The 16,389-nt window shown below is 47.6% G+C and overlaps 1 protein-coding gene across 1 annotated transcript in view; it reads right to left on the bottom strand.

Annotated features, from left to right (window-relative positions):
- The window catches only part of LOC134929649 (meprin A subunit beta-like), a 118,662-nt gene that overhangs the window by 41,702 nt on the left and 60,571 nt on the right, over positions 1-16,389 (bottom strand). Inside the window, exons 10-11 of the mRNA XM_063925229.1 lie at positions 7,200-7,415; positions 1,397-1,852 (exon numbers count right to left, since the gene is read on the bottom strand). Of these exons, the coding sequence (XP_063781299.1) occupies positions 1,397-1,852; positions 7,200-7,415 (672 nt within the window). The remainder of the gene's footprint in view (positions 1-1,396; positions 1,853-7,199; positions 7,416-16,389) is intronic.

Here is a 16,389-nt window from a genome sequence, read left to right as displayed (position 1 = left end):
TAGGGCCCCCTACTCTCTGACAGCCCTACAGACTCTGGCTAAGTGCCTTAGTGCCCATTCTAGGGGTGTAGTATGGTATGCCGGCTGTCGGGGTCCCGGTGCACAGCATACCGGCGCCGGTATACTGTGCGCCGGGACCCCGACAGCCGGCAAACTGAAGACCACCCCATTTTAGCTACGTCCATTACCCAGCACATACAGTAGGTTTATGTTACACAAGCATACCTCCCAACATGACCCTCTCCAGGAGGTACAAAATGCTCTGCTCCTGGACTTTTGTGACAGGTGATGGCGATCAAAAATTAAGAAAAAAGTCCAGGAGTAGAGCATTCTGTCCCTCCTGGAGAGGGTCATGTTGGGAGGTATGCACAAGCACTATTTCACAGTATACATTCAATTTTATCGCACACATGAATACTGCGGTAGAGAACTTAATAGGCTCTTCCTACTAATAAACTGTGCCGAATTGTGCTAAAACTTGCATATCACTGTATAAAAGTGCAATCAATAAAGAATATTGCTTATTTTAAAATCCTATGTTCCTGAATGTCTCATAAGTCCAACTGGACCAAAAGAAAATGCGTATATATAAAGAAAGAAAAATAGGGGACATCCAATGACATACAATTGACACTGAATGCTATACAATGATTTCACCCAAATAGAGAAGAATTTCTGTATAGTTCATGTTACCCACTCTTTGTTCCATAGTGTGTTGAAACGTACCCTTAATTCCCTGTGTCATCTTCAGAAATTCAAAGAAGCCTAATGGACAAATGATGGCCATTTGTGTCTGTCATTGGGATGCATTTGGATCTGGTAGTAGCCAGAGCGGAGGTTGAGTAACTGTAAATCAATTGCTTCCGTGTAAGCAGTCTGAAGCTTCCTCAGTTTTAGATTTGTATACTGATCAGGTATTGGATGCTGATTCGGCATTCTACAGTCAATACTCTTCCTAAAATGCCCATTTTTCTTACCAGCCTCAACAATTGGGAAAGCAAATATGTCCATTCTCTGAATGAAAAAGAAATGGGGTGGGATGTAATACCGCCCGAGTTCAGCAGCCGTGCGGGATGCCTGTTGAACTCTGACATTTTTTTAAAGGGGCAATCACTTATAAGGCAAAACCATGCTTTGTAAGTGATTGCCCCTTTAAAAAAAAATCTGAGTTCGGTTGGGATTCCGCCAGCCGCCAAACTCGGGCGGGATTACATCCGGCTCATGGTTTCTATTTTCCAAATTCTTGAACAACTCAGTTCTATCAGCCACCTCTATGTCACTTCTCTGGAAGATGGTAATCAGGTTCTCTCCTGGAACAGATTGATTTAGCAAAATATCCATTGATTTTGTTAAACTAACGTCACCACGTATTACCTTTTCTAAAGAGAGAACTTACCTGTCAAGAGGTATGGATCTGTAGTGATGCTTCTCAAATTTGACATACGTTTCCGAATATCTGGGTTTTGGTCCATGAGTACCATCGTTCCCTGTCTGAGAGAACAGGGCCATTGCAGGCTGTTATCATTTTCTCCAGAGACAAGATGGAAAAATATTCCCAGGTCATAGATATTATTTCCAGAAGAATTGGCTCTCAGTTGTACTTGAAAAGCATAACCATCTTTAGAATAATACGGTGGACTGTAAAGCCTAGTAGTCACGCTGTTGAGCTGGTTAGTAAAGTTTCTGATGTGCCATATATAATGTGGGCACTTTGCCTCTGAGAAATTGATGTCGTCAATTGAAAATCCTCCATTGGAGTTTCCATTGCCTTTAACCCCTTGAAAAACAACACGAAACTTGTTGCTTGTAGACAGAGAGACATGATACAGTTGCCAGTAGTCTGCTGGTTGACCTGGAAAGGCATGTTATCATTAGACAAATACATTAAAAATGACAATAATCATACATTATGTCTTGCAAATATGTTTTCTATTTGCTAAAGATGGTGATATGGGGGATAATTCAGACCTGCTTGGTGGGCAGCGAATTTTGCAGCCCTTTGATCAGATAGTCACCGCCTACGTGGGGGAATTAATTTTAGCTGTGCAAGTGTGCGATCGCATGTGTAGCAGAGCTGAACAAACAGATTTTGTGCAGCCTCTGCGCAGCCCAGGACTTACTCAGCCGCGGCGATCACATCAGACTTTACGACACCGGATTTGATGTCAGGAACCCTCCCTGCAAACGCATGGACACGCCTGCGTTTTTCCAAACACTCCCAGAAAATGGGCAGTTGCCATCCACAAATGCCCTCTTCCTGTCAATCTCCTTGCGAACGGCCGTGCGAACGGATCCGTCGCACAAACCCATCGCTGAGCGGCGATCCTCTTTGTAGCCCTGCGACACACCTGCGCATTGCAGTGCATATGCAGTTTGTGTCTGATCGCCCGCTGTGCGAAAATGAATAGCAGCAATCAGGTCTGAATTGCCCCCATAGTTTTGAAGTGTTGGCTTACATGTGTTTGGATTCTATCTCTAGTTTGTAGTACTGTTGGGGTCATTACAATGGGTCCGTTATATAAGATGGTATGGTAGTTTTCTAATGTACAACAGATATACAGGATGACATGTAATAGACTGCAAGTTGCAGGCTGTGCGGGACTTCGTGCGAGTCTGCCTGTTTTTTTAAAGCGGCAATCATTTACACAACAAAACCAACCTGGTTTTGCCATGCAGTGGCGGATCCAGGGGGGGGGCACTCGGGCCCGTGCCCCCCCTGTCATTTGTGGCAGTGTTTTACTTTTTTTTTAATTGGCCTCAGCTCTGCTGCAATCTCCCCGTAATAGAGCCAGCGGGCACTAGGGCACGAGTTCCAGCGCAAGCGTCCCGGCGGTCAGAGCCGGATTACAGAAGGGGGGCTCTGAGGGTAAGTACACCGAACCCCCATCTGAAAGGGAGCCCTGCCACCCGCCACGGATCGGATTTCTATTACCGACCCGTGGCGTAGTGCTGTGCTCCCGACCGACTGCCGTCGTATTCACACGGTCAGCCGCCAGCGCTGCACTGCACCTCCTCCTGCCTCGTAACCAATGCAACCCGGCACCCACACACGGTGTGAACACGTCACGTCACACTGTGCGCTGCCGCTCTCTCCTCCTGTACCGCGCCGCACGCTGCCGCTCTCTCCTCCTGTGCCTGCTGTTTATGAGCACCGTTAGGACTGGAGTCACAAACGCTCACTCCTGTCCTAGGATGCCAGCCAGTGGGGCAAAGCCACAAGGTATTTGCTAAGTAAATGTGGGAGGGGAGGGGGGGCTGCAAGTTTGTCAGGGAATCCTTCATTGTTTCTTTCCTGACACAAAGTTATGTTCCTGTATCTCCCCCTCAGCACCCTCACCCTCCCTGTCTCTCCCCCTCAGCACCCTCACCCTCCCTGTCTCACCCCTCAGCACCCTCATCCTCCCTGTCTCACCCCTCACCCTCCCTGTCTCTCCCCCTCAGCACCCTCACCCTCCCTGTCTCTCCCCCTCAGCACCCTCACCCTCCCTGTCTCTCCCCCTCAGCACCCTCACCCTCCCTGTCTCACCCCTCAGCACCCTCATCCTCCCTGTCTCTCCCCCTCAGCACCCTCACCCTCCCTGTCTCTCCCCCTCAGCATCCTCACCCTCCCTGTCTCTCCCCCTCAGCATCCTCACCCTCCCTGTCTCTCCCCCTCAGCATCCTCACCCTCCCTTTCTCTCCCCCTCAGCACCCTCACCCTCCCTGTCTCTCCCCCTCAGCACCCTCCCCCTCCCTTTCTCTTCCCCTCAGCACCCTCCCCCACCCTGTCTCTCCCCCTTTTTATGTGTATGTGGTATATTATGCAAGATGACAATACACATTTTTTTGTATAAAAAAAAAATGAAAACTTTTTTTTTTTTGTGCAACCTGTGCCCCTTTCCCTCCCCACTTATATGTGTGTCATAGGGGCCCACATCACACTGACTTATATGTCACCCTCTCTCTGTCACCTACTGCCAGTCATCCTCTCCCTGTCACCCACTGCCAGTCTCCGTGTCACCCACTGCCAGTCTCCCAGGCATCCACTGCTAGTCACTCTATACCCAGTCACATTCTCCCACTCACCCTCTCTCCCACTGCCAGTCACTCTCCATCAACCACTAGCTGTCACCAACTGACAGTCACTCTCCCTGTCACCTACTGCAAATCGCTCTCTCTCACACACTCTCCCTGTCCTGTGAGGCCACACCCCTTGTAGTGGGGGGACACCCCTTTTCTGGGAGTGCATGCGCTGCAGTCGCACGCAAATGTACTTGCCCCTTCCATGGTGCCCCCCCTGTCATTTTCTTCTGGATCCGCCCCTGTTGCCATGTATATGATTTCCTAGATCGCATAGCAAAAGCAATCAATGACAAATAGGCCCCTTAAGCTGTTGGGAAGTTGTAGTGTTAAGTTCATCCGATAGGTAGATGGTAGATTTAAGGTGTGGCACGTACATGCAGATATCAGCTTTGCTCATAAACTGAGATAGCTTCCAACAATAGATGTCACAAGATCTATAATTAACCCATGATCAATGAACAGGGTTGGGATTGATTTGCCAGCGGTCAGAATGCAGACCGCAGCATCCCAATGGTTAGAATCCTGACAGGGGAAGGTAAGTATACTTACCTTCCCCCATGCTGGCCCACTAATCCTAACCCTCCATTTCTGTAGCCTAAACCTAACCCCCCTCCTCGCAGCCTATCCCTAACCCTCCCCCCAGCAGCCTAACCCTAGCCATTCCTGGGGGATACCTAAACCTAAGAAAAACAGTTTCTGCAGTGTTCAAGGGGAGAAAAACAATAACAGAAATTGAACACTGCAGAAACTGTTTTTCTTTCCCCCATCAAAACCCCCACTCCCCCCCTTCCCTTTATATTTTTCATTATATTCTTATATGCATGCACCACTTTTTTGATTAAAAATACGTTTTAATTCCCAAAAGAATACATAGTGTAGGTCATCATTTCAATTGATATTTGTATTGACGATTTGTCATTGACAACATTTATGACAGTTATTTGTGCACACATTTATTGTGTTTATTGACTCAGGCGCAGTTGTATAGCTCCATTTTGTATACCTTTAGAGGTTTGGGTTTTACCTCATTTACAACGTTGCTGCCAGAACAGATATCCAGACAAGCAGGGCGCTAGATACGAACTTTATTGCTATCTGTCTCAAAATCATGTTACATGCATCTAAAAAACATATCCAAAATACGACCATACCTTACACAAGACACTGCTAAACCTCTAATCCATGCTCTCATTATTTCCCGCATTGACTATTGTAATAGTCTTCTTACTGGTCTTACCAAAAAGAGACTCTCACCACTACAATCCATTCTGAATGCAGCTGCAAGGCTAATCTTCCTTGCTAGACGTTCATCGTCTGCAGATCCACTCTGTCAGTCCCTCCATTGGTTACCTGTATTCTACCGTATTCAATATAAAATACTTTTACTCACACATAAGGCCATTAACCATACTACAGCAGTGTACATCTCTTTGCTCATCTCAAAATATCTCCCAACCCGACCTCTCCGCTCTTCACAAGATCTACGTCTCTCATCCACACTCATTACTTGCTCCCATGCACGGTTGCAGGACTTTCTTCGGGCTGCACCCACTCTGTGGAATGCCCTACCACGCACAATATGACTCTCCCCTAGTCTCCAAACATTCCCTGAAAACTTATCACATTCCAGAACCGGTCACTCAACCTTCATAAGATTTCCTAACCGATTATATCCCGCTGTATAGTCCGCACATATCCTCCACATATTTTCTCTATCTTCACTTTCCCTTCTTTCTGACCATGGTTCATCATTGCTGTGATGTGATATCATGCAACCCACCTAGAACCTTTGCAATCTGGTGCAATAGATAGTGCCTTTCCTTGTGTATCAATGCCTATTTCCCTATAGATTGTAAGCTTGCGAGCAGGGCTTTCCTACCTCTATGACTATTTGTTTATTACCCAGTTTTGTTTTATCATTGTGTCCAATTGTAAAGCGCAACGAAATTTGCTGCGCTATATAAGAAACTGTTAATAAATAAATGGCGACTCAATGCAGATGTGTTGCAACCATGTCAGGGGCATGTCACAGCTGGTGACTGCAGTCCTGTACGTAGCTACAATGGCTTTGTTGTCTTACTTCAAGCGGCTATCCTGCGCAACCGTAGTGTTACTCAGAAGGTGGATATCTGACCAATGTGCACCTGGCACCACCAGTGAGCGACTCAATATAGATCCCGGAGACTGTGTAATTTGCATATGTTAGCACAGGCCCTGCATACTATGTGGAGGCTTTAGTGGCATTAGTGCATGTCTCTGTATCAGGCACAATGATGTCTATAGTGATAAGTAACCAATTCATATGACAAAGGGCGATAAGTTTTCATTTCACATCATCCTGCACACATTATACAGATGCCTCACATCTCTACTCTGTGGTATACTTAATAATTAGATGATGTACTTGGCTGAGAAGGAATTTCCAGAGCAGATGTTTATGTTCTAATGCTCTGATACCTGGTCCATATGTGTGGAAATACACTATGGGGTATATTCAATAAGAGTTAGAAACTGCCGTCTTGTCGGAAAGACGACAGTTTCTGACTAATTGAGATCAGAAGGGGTTCCGACCTATTCAATCTCGGGCCGTTTCTTCCGACAAGTCACATGTATTGTCAGAAGCGGGGCCAAACCCGACAGGTTTTAGAGTTTCCGACAATGTCAATCCAACTTTAAAAAAAGTGGGCTTGACACTGTTGGGAACGGGCCAAACCTGTCGGGTTTGGCCTGGCATTGAATAGAGAGCTGTCGGGTCCTTTCCATCGGAAAGGACCCGACAGCTATTGAATACCCCCCTTTACTTTTTAGCAATTTACACCAACTTTGCTGCCAACTGCACACCAGTCCCATAAACATATGGCTATCTGTATGTAACCAGCTTTGACGGACAAATGCAACATTGGTAGTGATGGTGGGATTTTAAGAGATGAGCCTGGTGAACCTACAAATCAAAGGTTGACTTTAAAAGGCCTTGGGATGTTAACTGGTCAGTTATAGCAGAAGGCTGTATGGTAACTTATGATTATGTCTCTCCTGCAGGAAGAAGCTTTTCTATTTGTATTACACCTACTGTACTTGCTTAAGGTGTATTTTTATTACACTGAACAACAAAAAATTTAATAATTCAAAATTCTCACCATTGACAGCCTCAATGAATTTCAGAGTGCCATTAGGAAAGGCTTCTGTGTACTCCCTGATCCAGATATTCAGCTGGTCACTTTCATGTCCATTGTGGTAATAGAAGAATTCCAGGCACTGAAATCCTCTCTTTGGGTAGAAAAGTCTGCTTTCCAGTAGTGACGTATCCATTGCATTCAGTGTTGCAGTGCTGAGGTGCATAAAATAGCCACTATCTGTGGGGGGGGAAATTGAAATGTATGAATTGTAGTAAACTACCTAACAAAATGTTACTTTGGGGCTGCAGGGTGATGACAAAGCAAGGGTCACATATTTTTCTAGACCTATTTCAGCTGTGCCATTGTACGCTATCCAGTGCCAGATTAAGGTCCACATGGGCCTGGAGTTGAAATCTATGAAGGGCCTATTGTGTGCACTGGAAGGAGGTGTTACAAGCGCTGTGGCGGTGAGAGTAGTGATGTGACCAGTTTGATGTGGGTGTGATCTAAATAGGGGGTGTGACCTGTGCCATGAGTATGGCTATCACCGTGGAGGTCATAACTAGTGCTTACCTTCAACGACTTAATACTTAACTATAACAAGAAAAAGTTTGTGACCACCATATAATACAGAGCATCAGTGACACCACTTACTGACACAGATACTATTTACTAACACAGACACCACTTAATGATCGATACCCCTTACTGACACAAACATTTAATGACAGTTGCTACTTAAAGACACAGAAAACACAGATAAACTTACTGCAACAGACAACACTTAAATATAGGAGAGGAGATCCCAGGGCCTAGTGTGTGCTGCAACTCGCCAGGTTTTGCACGCCAGCTGTGCTCTGCATCTATGAAGGCAGGGAAAGATTGGGATGGAAAAGCAGCCAGGGAGATCTCCGAAGTAGCTCTAAATAGGGGGTGGAGTCTATGAGGGGGCGTATCTAATTGAAGATATATAAGGGACATCTGGATGGTATGATCACATATAAAAAACGTGTTAAAGGCAGGGTAGGGGGTTCCAAGCTGAGACTTTTTCTCGTGGCCCACATACACCTCACTCTAATATACACCAAAACAGCAACTCTCAAAAGCAATACAGGATCATACATATTATTAGCATTAACTACTTAACTTCAAACTGTGCTCTACATCTTCTTTACAGTCCTGGTGACTGCTCCCTTCTAGCTCCTCTACATGGACATTCCTCACACTCTCCTACATTATCCTGCTCCTTCCCTCACACCCCAGCCCCTTCCTCTCCTCCATCACACTGCTCCATCCCTCACACTTCAGCCCCTCCTCTCCTCCATCACAATCCTCCATCCCTCACACTCCTGCCCTTCCTCTCCTCAATCACTCTGCTCCTTCTCTCATACTCCGGCCCCTACTCTCCTCAATCACTCTGCTCCTTCCCTCATACTCCGGTCCCTTCTCTCCTCAATCACTCTGCTCCTTCCCTCATACTCTGGTCCCTCCTCTCCTCAGTCACTCTGCTCCTTCCCTCATACTCCGATCCCTCCTCTCCTCCACTCTGCTCCTTCCCTCATACTCCGGTCCCTCCTCTCATCAGTCACTCTGCTTCTTCCCTCATACTCCGGTCCCTCCTCTCCTCAGTCACTCTGCTTCTTCCCTCATACTCCGGTCCGTCCTCTCCTCAGTCACTCTGCTCCTTCCCTCATACTCCGTTCCCTCCTCTCCATCACTTTGCTCCATTCCTCACATTCTGGCCCGTCCTCTCCTCCATCACACTCCTCCATCCCTCACACTCCAGTCCTTCCTCTGCTCCATCACGCTGCTCCATCCCTCACACCCCAGCCCTTCCTCTCCTCAATCACTCTGCTCCTTCCCTCATACTCTGGTCCCTCCTCTCCTCAATCACTCTGCTCCTTCCTTCATACTCCGGTCCCTCCTCTCCTCAGTCACTCTGCTCCTTCCCTCATACTCCGGTCCCTCCTCTCCTCCATCACTCTGCTCCATTCCTCACATTCTGGCCCGTCCTCTCCTCCATCACTCTGCTCCATCCCTCACATTCTGGCCCGTCCTCTCCTCCATCACTCTGCTCCATCCCTCACATTCTGGCCCGTCCTCTCCTCCATTACCCGCCTTACTATACAGCAGAAGTGCTCAGTAAAGGTCAGAGAGAACAGGTCTACAGTATTGCAGCTGCTCCTCACATGTTTCCATGCCTGCCCCCTCTACCTCTGCAGGCTGCGCCGCCAGTAGGAGAAATAAGGGAAATAAGAAAATGGTGCTCCTTGAAAACTATTTTTTCAAAGTCTGCTGGAATATTTATGATGGTTATTAAATAAGCCCACCCTGAAAACACAAATTAGGTAAATACACTAACATTGGCCTCTCTCTGGTAATTCAAATATTCTATGCCTAGGTAACCATAAAGGTGAGCAGTTTATGACTATTTGAGCTACAAGTGTGTGGGTAAGAGCTATCAATCCATAGCCCCAGTGGCACTTACAATCTATATTCCCTACCACATCTACTGTACACGCACACACATACAGTACTAAGGTTAATTTATGTTGTGAGCCAATTAACCTGTGGGTGGAAACTGGAGTACCCAGAGGAAATGCACACAAGGGGAGAATATATAAACTATACACATAACAATGGTGGGAATCAAACCCACAACCTCAGTGCTGTGAATAAATGGAGTAATGATATTTTTTTGACAAATAAATGACCTTTAATGGGAGAGAACTTCACCCCTCTATAATACACTTTCAGATTATTGACACAAGTTCCATTCTATGATATGAGAGCAACACCAAGGGGTTGGGGCTGTAATGCCGGCGGTCAGGATCCCAGAGGTCAGCATACTGACCCCAGGAGCCCAGCCTCCAGAATACCGGTGGGGGGGGGGGGTGCCTGCAACGGAGCCCCTTGCGGGCTGGTGGCAAGCTGCGCTCACCACAGGTTCTATTCCCACTCTATGAGTGTTAATGGTCCCCGTTGGTCGGCAAGCCGACTGTCGGCATTGACAGCGGTCAGGATTCCGGCGTTTGTATCCTGACTGCTGGGATCCTGACCGCCAGCAAATCAACTACATCCCATACCAAGCACATCCTACATTAACCAACAGCAACAATACCCTGGGTTAAAAGAAACACATACTGTATGTGACTATGCAGTTTGACCCATAGATTGTGCCAGCCCCACCCCTCCCTTTGATAACACCTGCACACACAACCCCCATTTATATTTAAGTTGTGCCTCCTGTCCCCCCTTATATATTAATTTAATTTATGCCTCTATCTCAAATCAAATAATATATTAATGATTGCTTTTATTAATTTATGCCACATGCAGTGGCGGAACTAGGGAGCGGTGGGCCCAGGTGCGACAAAATGCTTTGGGCCCCCCCATCCCATCCAAGTCCACCCCCTCACCCCTGGAGAGGATCTGGTGAGGGGGAACTGCTCGGGGCCAGGGAAATGGATACCTAGCAACAGTGCCGTAACTAGACATTTTAGCGATGTGTGCAAGAAACGACATCGGAGGCCCCCCCTATGTAAAACAGGAGCAGTGCGCGCCTCAGGCGCGCACAAAAAATATAGGGGCGTGGCCACAAAATAATACCAATTCATTTAACGGTGCACAGTAGTCTCCATTATTCAAATTACGCTGCACAGTAGCACCACTACACCAGATAGAGCCCCTTTTACACATTACAGCAGACAGATTACCTTTTTTACACATTACGGCAGACAGCGTCCCCTTTTTACACATTACGGCAGACAGCGGGGTATATTTACTAAAAATCGTATTTTCCTGTTTGAGGTCAAAGTTCAATCACGAATGACATCGAAAGTGTAAATATGCAACTTTTTGAATTTAGTACGACTAATTTACTAAGCTGCCGTATTCTGCATTTTCGGTTTTACCGATGTCGATGTCATTCGTTTTTTTAGGCAGTGTTTTACGTGAGTGACTTGTAAAACACTGCCGACTTTAATACAATGAATCTCGGCCGGATCGAGATCCGTGCTGGGCTTCATTGTGCACCTTGTTAAAAAAAAAAAACTGTGTTAAAATCCCCAAAAAAATTGCGTGGGGTCCCCCCTCCTAAGCCAAACCAGCCTCGGGCTCTTTGAGCCGATCCTGGTTGCAAAAATATGGGGGGAAAAATGATAGAGGTTCCCCCATATTTAAACAACCAGCACCGGGCTCTGCGCCTGGTCCTGTTTCCAAAAATACGGGGGACAAAAAGCGTAGGGGTCCCCCGTATTTCTGAAACCAGCACCGGGCTCCACTAGCCAGATACATAATGCCACAGCCGGGGGACACTTTTATATAGGTCCCGGCGGCCCTGGCATTACATAACCAACTAGTCACCCCTGGCCGGGGTACCCTGGAGGAGTGGAGACCCCTTCAATCAAGGGGTCCCCCCCCTCCAGCCACCCAAGGACCAGGGGTGAAGCCCGAGGCTGTCCCCCCCATCCAAGGGCTGCAGATGGGAGGCTGATAGGCGTTTTGTTAAAAAATGAATATTGTTTTTAGTAGCAGTACTACAAGTCCCAGCAAGCCTCCCCCGCAAGCTGGTACTTGGAGAACCACAAGTACCAGCATGCGGAGGAAAACCGGGCCTGCTGGCACCTGTAGTACTACTACTAAAAAAATACCCCAATAAAAACAGAAGACACACACCTTGAAAGTATAACTTTAATACATACATCCACACCTCCATATACACATACTTACCTTATGTTCACACGAGGGTCGGTCCTCTTCTCCATGTAGAATCCATGGGGTACCTGTGGAAAAAATTATACTCACAAAATCCAGTGTAGAAGCCTCTTCTTCTTGTAATCCATTTGTAATCCAGGTACTTATCAAAATAAAAAAACGGACACCCGACCTCGCACTGAAAGGGGCCCCATGTTTTCACATGGGACCCCTTTCCCCGAATGCCAGAAACCCCCTCTGACTTATGTCTAAGAGGGTTCCATCAGCCAATCAGGGAACGCCACGTTGTGGCATCCTCCTGATCGGCTGTGTGCTCCTGTACTGTATGACAGGCGGCACACGGCAGTGTTACAATGTAGCGCCTATGCGCTCCATTGTAAACAATGGTGGGAACTTTGTGGTCAGCGGTGAGGTTACTTTCGGTCACCCGCTGACCACAAAGTTCCCACCATTGGTTACAATGGAGCGCATAGGCGCTACATTGTAACACTGCCGTGTGCTGCCTGTCATACAGTACAGGAGCACACAGCCAATCAGGAGGGTGCCACAATGTGGCGCTCCCTGATTGGCTGATGGAACCCTCTTAGACATAAGTCAGAGGGGGTTCCTGGCATTCAGGGAAAGGGGTCCCATGTGAAAACATGGGGCCCCTTTCAGTGCGAGGTCGGGTGTCCGTTTTTTTATTTTGACAAGTACCTGGATTACAAATGGATTACAAGAAGAGCCTTCTACACTGGATTATGTGAGTATAATTTTTTCAACAGGTACCCCATGGATTCTACATGGAGAAGAGGACCGACCCTCGTGTGAACATAAGGTAAGTATGTGTATATGGAGGTGTGGATGTATGCATTAAAGTTATACTTTCAAGGTGTGTGTCTTATGTTTTTATTGGGGTATTTTTTTAGTAGTAGTACTACAGGTGCCAGCGGGCCCGGTTTTCCTCCGCATGCTGGTACTTGTGGTTCTCCAAGTACCAGCTTGCGGGGGAGGCTTGCTGGGATTTGTAGTACTGCTACTAAAAACAATATTAATTTTTTTACAAAACGGCTATCAGCCTCCCATCCGCAGCCCTTGGATGGGGGGGACAGCCTCGGGCTTCACCCCTGGTCCTTGGGTGGCTGGAGGGGGGGGACCCCTTGATTGAAGGGGTCCCCACTCTTCCAGGGTACCCCGGCCAGGGGTGACTAGTTGGTTATGTAATGCCAGGGCCGCCGGGACCTATATAAAAGTGTCCCCCGGCTGTGGCATTATGTATCTGGCTAGTGGAGCCCGGTGCTGGTTTCAGAAATACGGGGGACCCCTACGCTTTTTGTCCCCCGTATTTTTGGAACCAGGACCAGGCGCAGAGCCCGGTGCTGGTTGTTTAAATATGGGGGAACCTCTATCATTTTTCCCCCATATTTTTTCAACCAGGACCGGCTCAAAGAGCCCGAGGCTGGTTTTGCTTAGGAGGGGGGACTCCACGCATATTTTTTTCAAAAAAATAACACTTTCCCATCCCCTTCCCACTGATAAACATGCACGGATCTCATGGATCCGTGCATGCCTATCCAAACACGGGATAAAAAAGCAGGTCTGTTTTTTTTTAGCACTTTTTCACGATTTGTATTTCTGCACGGCAGTGTTTGGCTATTGGCCCTCATTCCGAGTTGATCGGTCGCAAGGCGAATTTAGCAGAGTTACACACGCTAAGCCGCCGCCTACTGGGAGTGAATCTTAGCTTCTTAAAATTGCGACCGATGTATTCGCAATATTGCGATTACTAACTACTTAGCAGTTTCAGAGTAGCTCCAGACTTACTCTGCCTGTGCGATCAGTTCAGTGCTTGTCGTTCCTGGTTGACGTCACAAACACACCCAGCGTTCGCCCAGGCACTCCCACCGTTTCTCCGGCCACTCCTGCGTTTTTTCCGGAAACGGTAGCGTTTTCAGCCACACGCCCCTGAAACGCCGTGTTTCCGCCCAGTAACACCCATTTCCTGTCAATCACATTACGATCGCCGGAGCGAAGAAAAAGCCGTGAGTAAAAATACTTTCATCATAGTAAAGTTACTTGGCGCAGTCGCATTGCGAACATTGCGCATGCGTACTAAGCGGATTTTCACTGCGATGCGATGAAAAATACCGAGCGAACAACTCGGAATGAGGGCCATTGTCGGCAGTGTTTGTGATTTGCACTTTTTAGTAAATTACCGATTTCTACCAAATTGCAGGCGTATTTGACCGATGGTGTATTGATTCGTGAATTTTTCCTAGGACTTCCAAAATATTACGAATGCCCTCATCACTGCCGAGATTTTTGCTTAGTAAATTCCCGACATGACACTTTGAAGAAAAAACGTCATCTCGGTCAAAATCGGGACCTTAGTAAATATACCCCAGCGTCCCCCTTTTTTACACATTACGGCAGACAGCATCCCCTTTTTTACACATAACGGCAGACAGCATCCTGTTTTTACACATTACGGCAGACAGCGTCCCCTGTTTACACATTACGGCAGACATTGTTCCCTTTTTGCACATTACGGCAGACAGCATCCCCTTTTTACACATTAAGGCAGACAGCATCCCTTTTTTACACATTACGGCAGACAGCGTCCCCTTTTTACACATTACGGCAGACAGCATCCCCTTTTTTACACATTACAGCAGACAGTCCCCCTTTTTAACACATTACGGCAGACAGCGTCCCCTTTTTACACATTACGGCAGACAGCGTCCCCTTTTTTACGCATTACGGCAGATAGCGTCCCCTTTTTTACACATTACGGCAGACAGCGTCCCCTTTTTACACATAACAGCAGACGGCGTCCCCTTTTTACACATAACGGCAGACAGCGTCCCCTTTTTACACATTACGGCAGACAGCGTCCCCCTTTTTACACATTACGGCAGACAGCGTCCCCTTTTTACACATAATGGCAAACAGCGTCCCCTTTTTACACATAACGGCAGACAGCGTCCCCTTTTTTACACATTACGACAGACATCGTCCCCTTTTTACACATTACGGCAGACAGCGTCCCCCTTTTTACACATTACGGCAGACAGCGTCCCCCTTTTTACACATTACGGCAGACAGCGTCCCCTTTTTACACATAACGGCAGACAGCGCCCCTTTTTATACATAACGGCAGACAGCGTCCCCTTTTTTACACATTACAGCAGACAGCGTCCCCTTTTTACACATTACGACAGGCAGCGTCCCCTTTTTACACATTACAGCAGGCAGCATCCCGTTTTTACACATTAAGGCAGACAGCACCCCCCTTTTTACACATTACGGCAGACAGCATCCCTTTTTACACATTAAGACAGCCAGTCCCCCTTTTACACATTGTGGCAGACAGACAGAATATATAGATAGATAGATAGATAGATAGATAGATAGATAGATAGATAGATAGATAGATAGAAAAGATTATACTTACTGTCTCCGCTGGCAGTCAGGCTCCTCGGTGCAGCTTGATGGCGGATGATGATCCTGGGCGGGGAGAAGAAGGAGGAGGGAGGTGGAGGAGGGAGCCGCAGCAGCGCAGTGTAATTGGTGGAGGCGCTGCTGCTGCTGTCCCTCTCCTTCACCATAGGCTTCCCAGCATTCACAGCGGCGGAGGGCAGCCTATGGTGAAGGAGAGGGTCAGCAGCAGCGCCTCCACCAATTACACTGCGCTGCTGTGGCTCCTTCCCCCCCGTGGCGCAGCGCTCCTCTTCTCGGTGGGCGGCGGACAGCGACATGTAATGAGTCAGTTTGACTCATTACATGCCGTGCTGGATTTGGGCTACTGGACAGTGGCTGGCGGTAGTTCCGCCACTGGCCACATGCCCCCTTACATATTTATGCTGTCACCTCCCCCAATTACAGTATATATATTTATTTATGCTGTTCCCCCATTCCCCCCTTTTATTTTTAAGCTGTGCTTCCTGACCCCCTGTACATTGAACTTGTGGCCCTGTTCCTCGTTATGTTTATTTAACTTATGGCCACTAGCCTCCCTTATATATTTATATAACTCGTGCTTCCTGCCCCCTCCTTTATAATATATTTAACTTGTGCCAATTGACCTCTTAACATACATACTGAAGTTATGACACCACCCCTCTCTCCACCTTCCTTGCTGTTCTACTGTCGTGTTACATTTATTATGTGCTGCCCAGCTGCTCCAGAGTCCACACCAGACAGAAGAGGCTTATTTACAGCCAATGAAACCTTGGGTGCTGGGGGCGGAGCTTTGTACGGATGGAGGCGGAGCCTCAGATCGGTCTGGGGGCGGAGCCTCTGGCATAATCAGGGGCTGGAGGCAAACTTTCAGACGTGGCCTGGGCTGGTCGGAACTTCGCCGGCTGCTCCGGGGTGCAGGTGACTAGGCTCTGGCAGCCGGGAGGTGAGGGAGCTGAGCTGCTGGTGATGACAGGATTATTTTTCCTGTCATCACTGGCTGCACTGCCGGGGAGCCTGTGGGCCTTTTTTCAATGGGGGGCCTAGAGCTGCAGCT

Source organism: Pseudophryne corroboree, chromosome 5, assembly GCF_028390025.1.
Source record: "Pseudophryne corroboree isolate aPseCor3 chromosome 5, aPseCor3.hap2, whole genome shotgun sequence".
Classification (NCBI taxonomy): domain Eukaryota; kingdom Metazoa; phylum Chordata; class Amphibia; order Anura; family Myobatrachidae; genus Pseudophryne; species Pseudophryne corroboree.
Note: the sequence above shows the minus strand (reverse complement) of the source record. Positions and strands in the feature narration are given on the sequence as shown.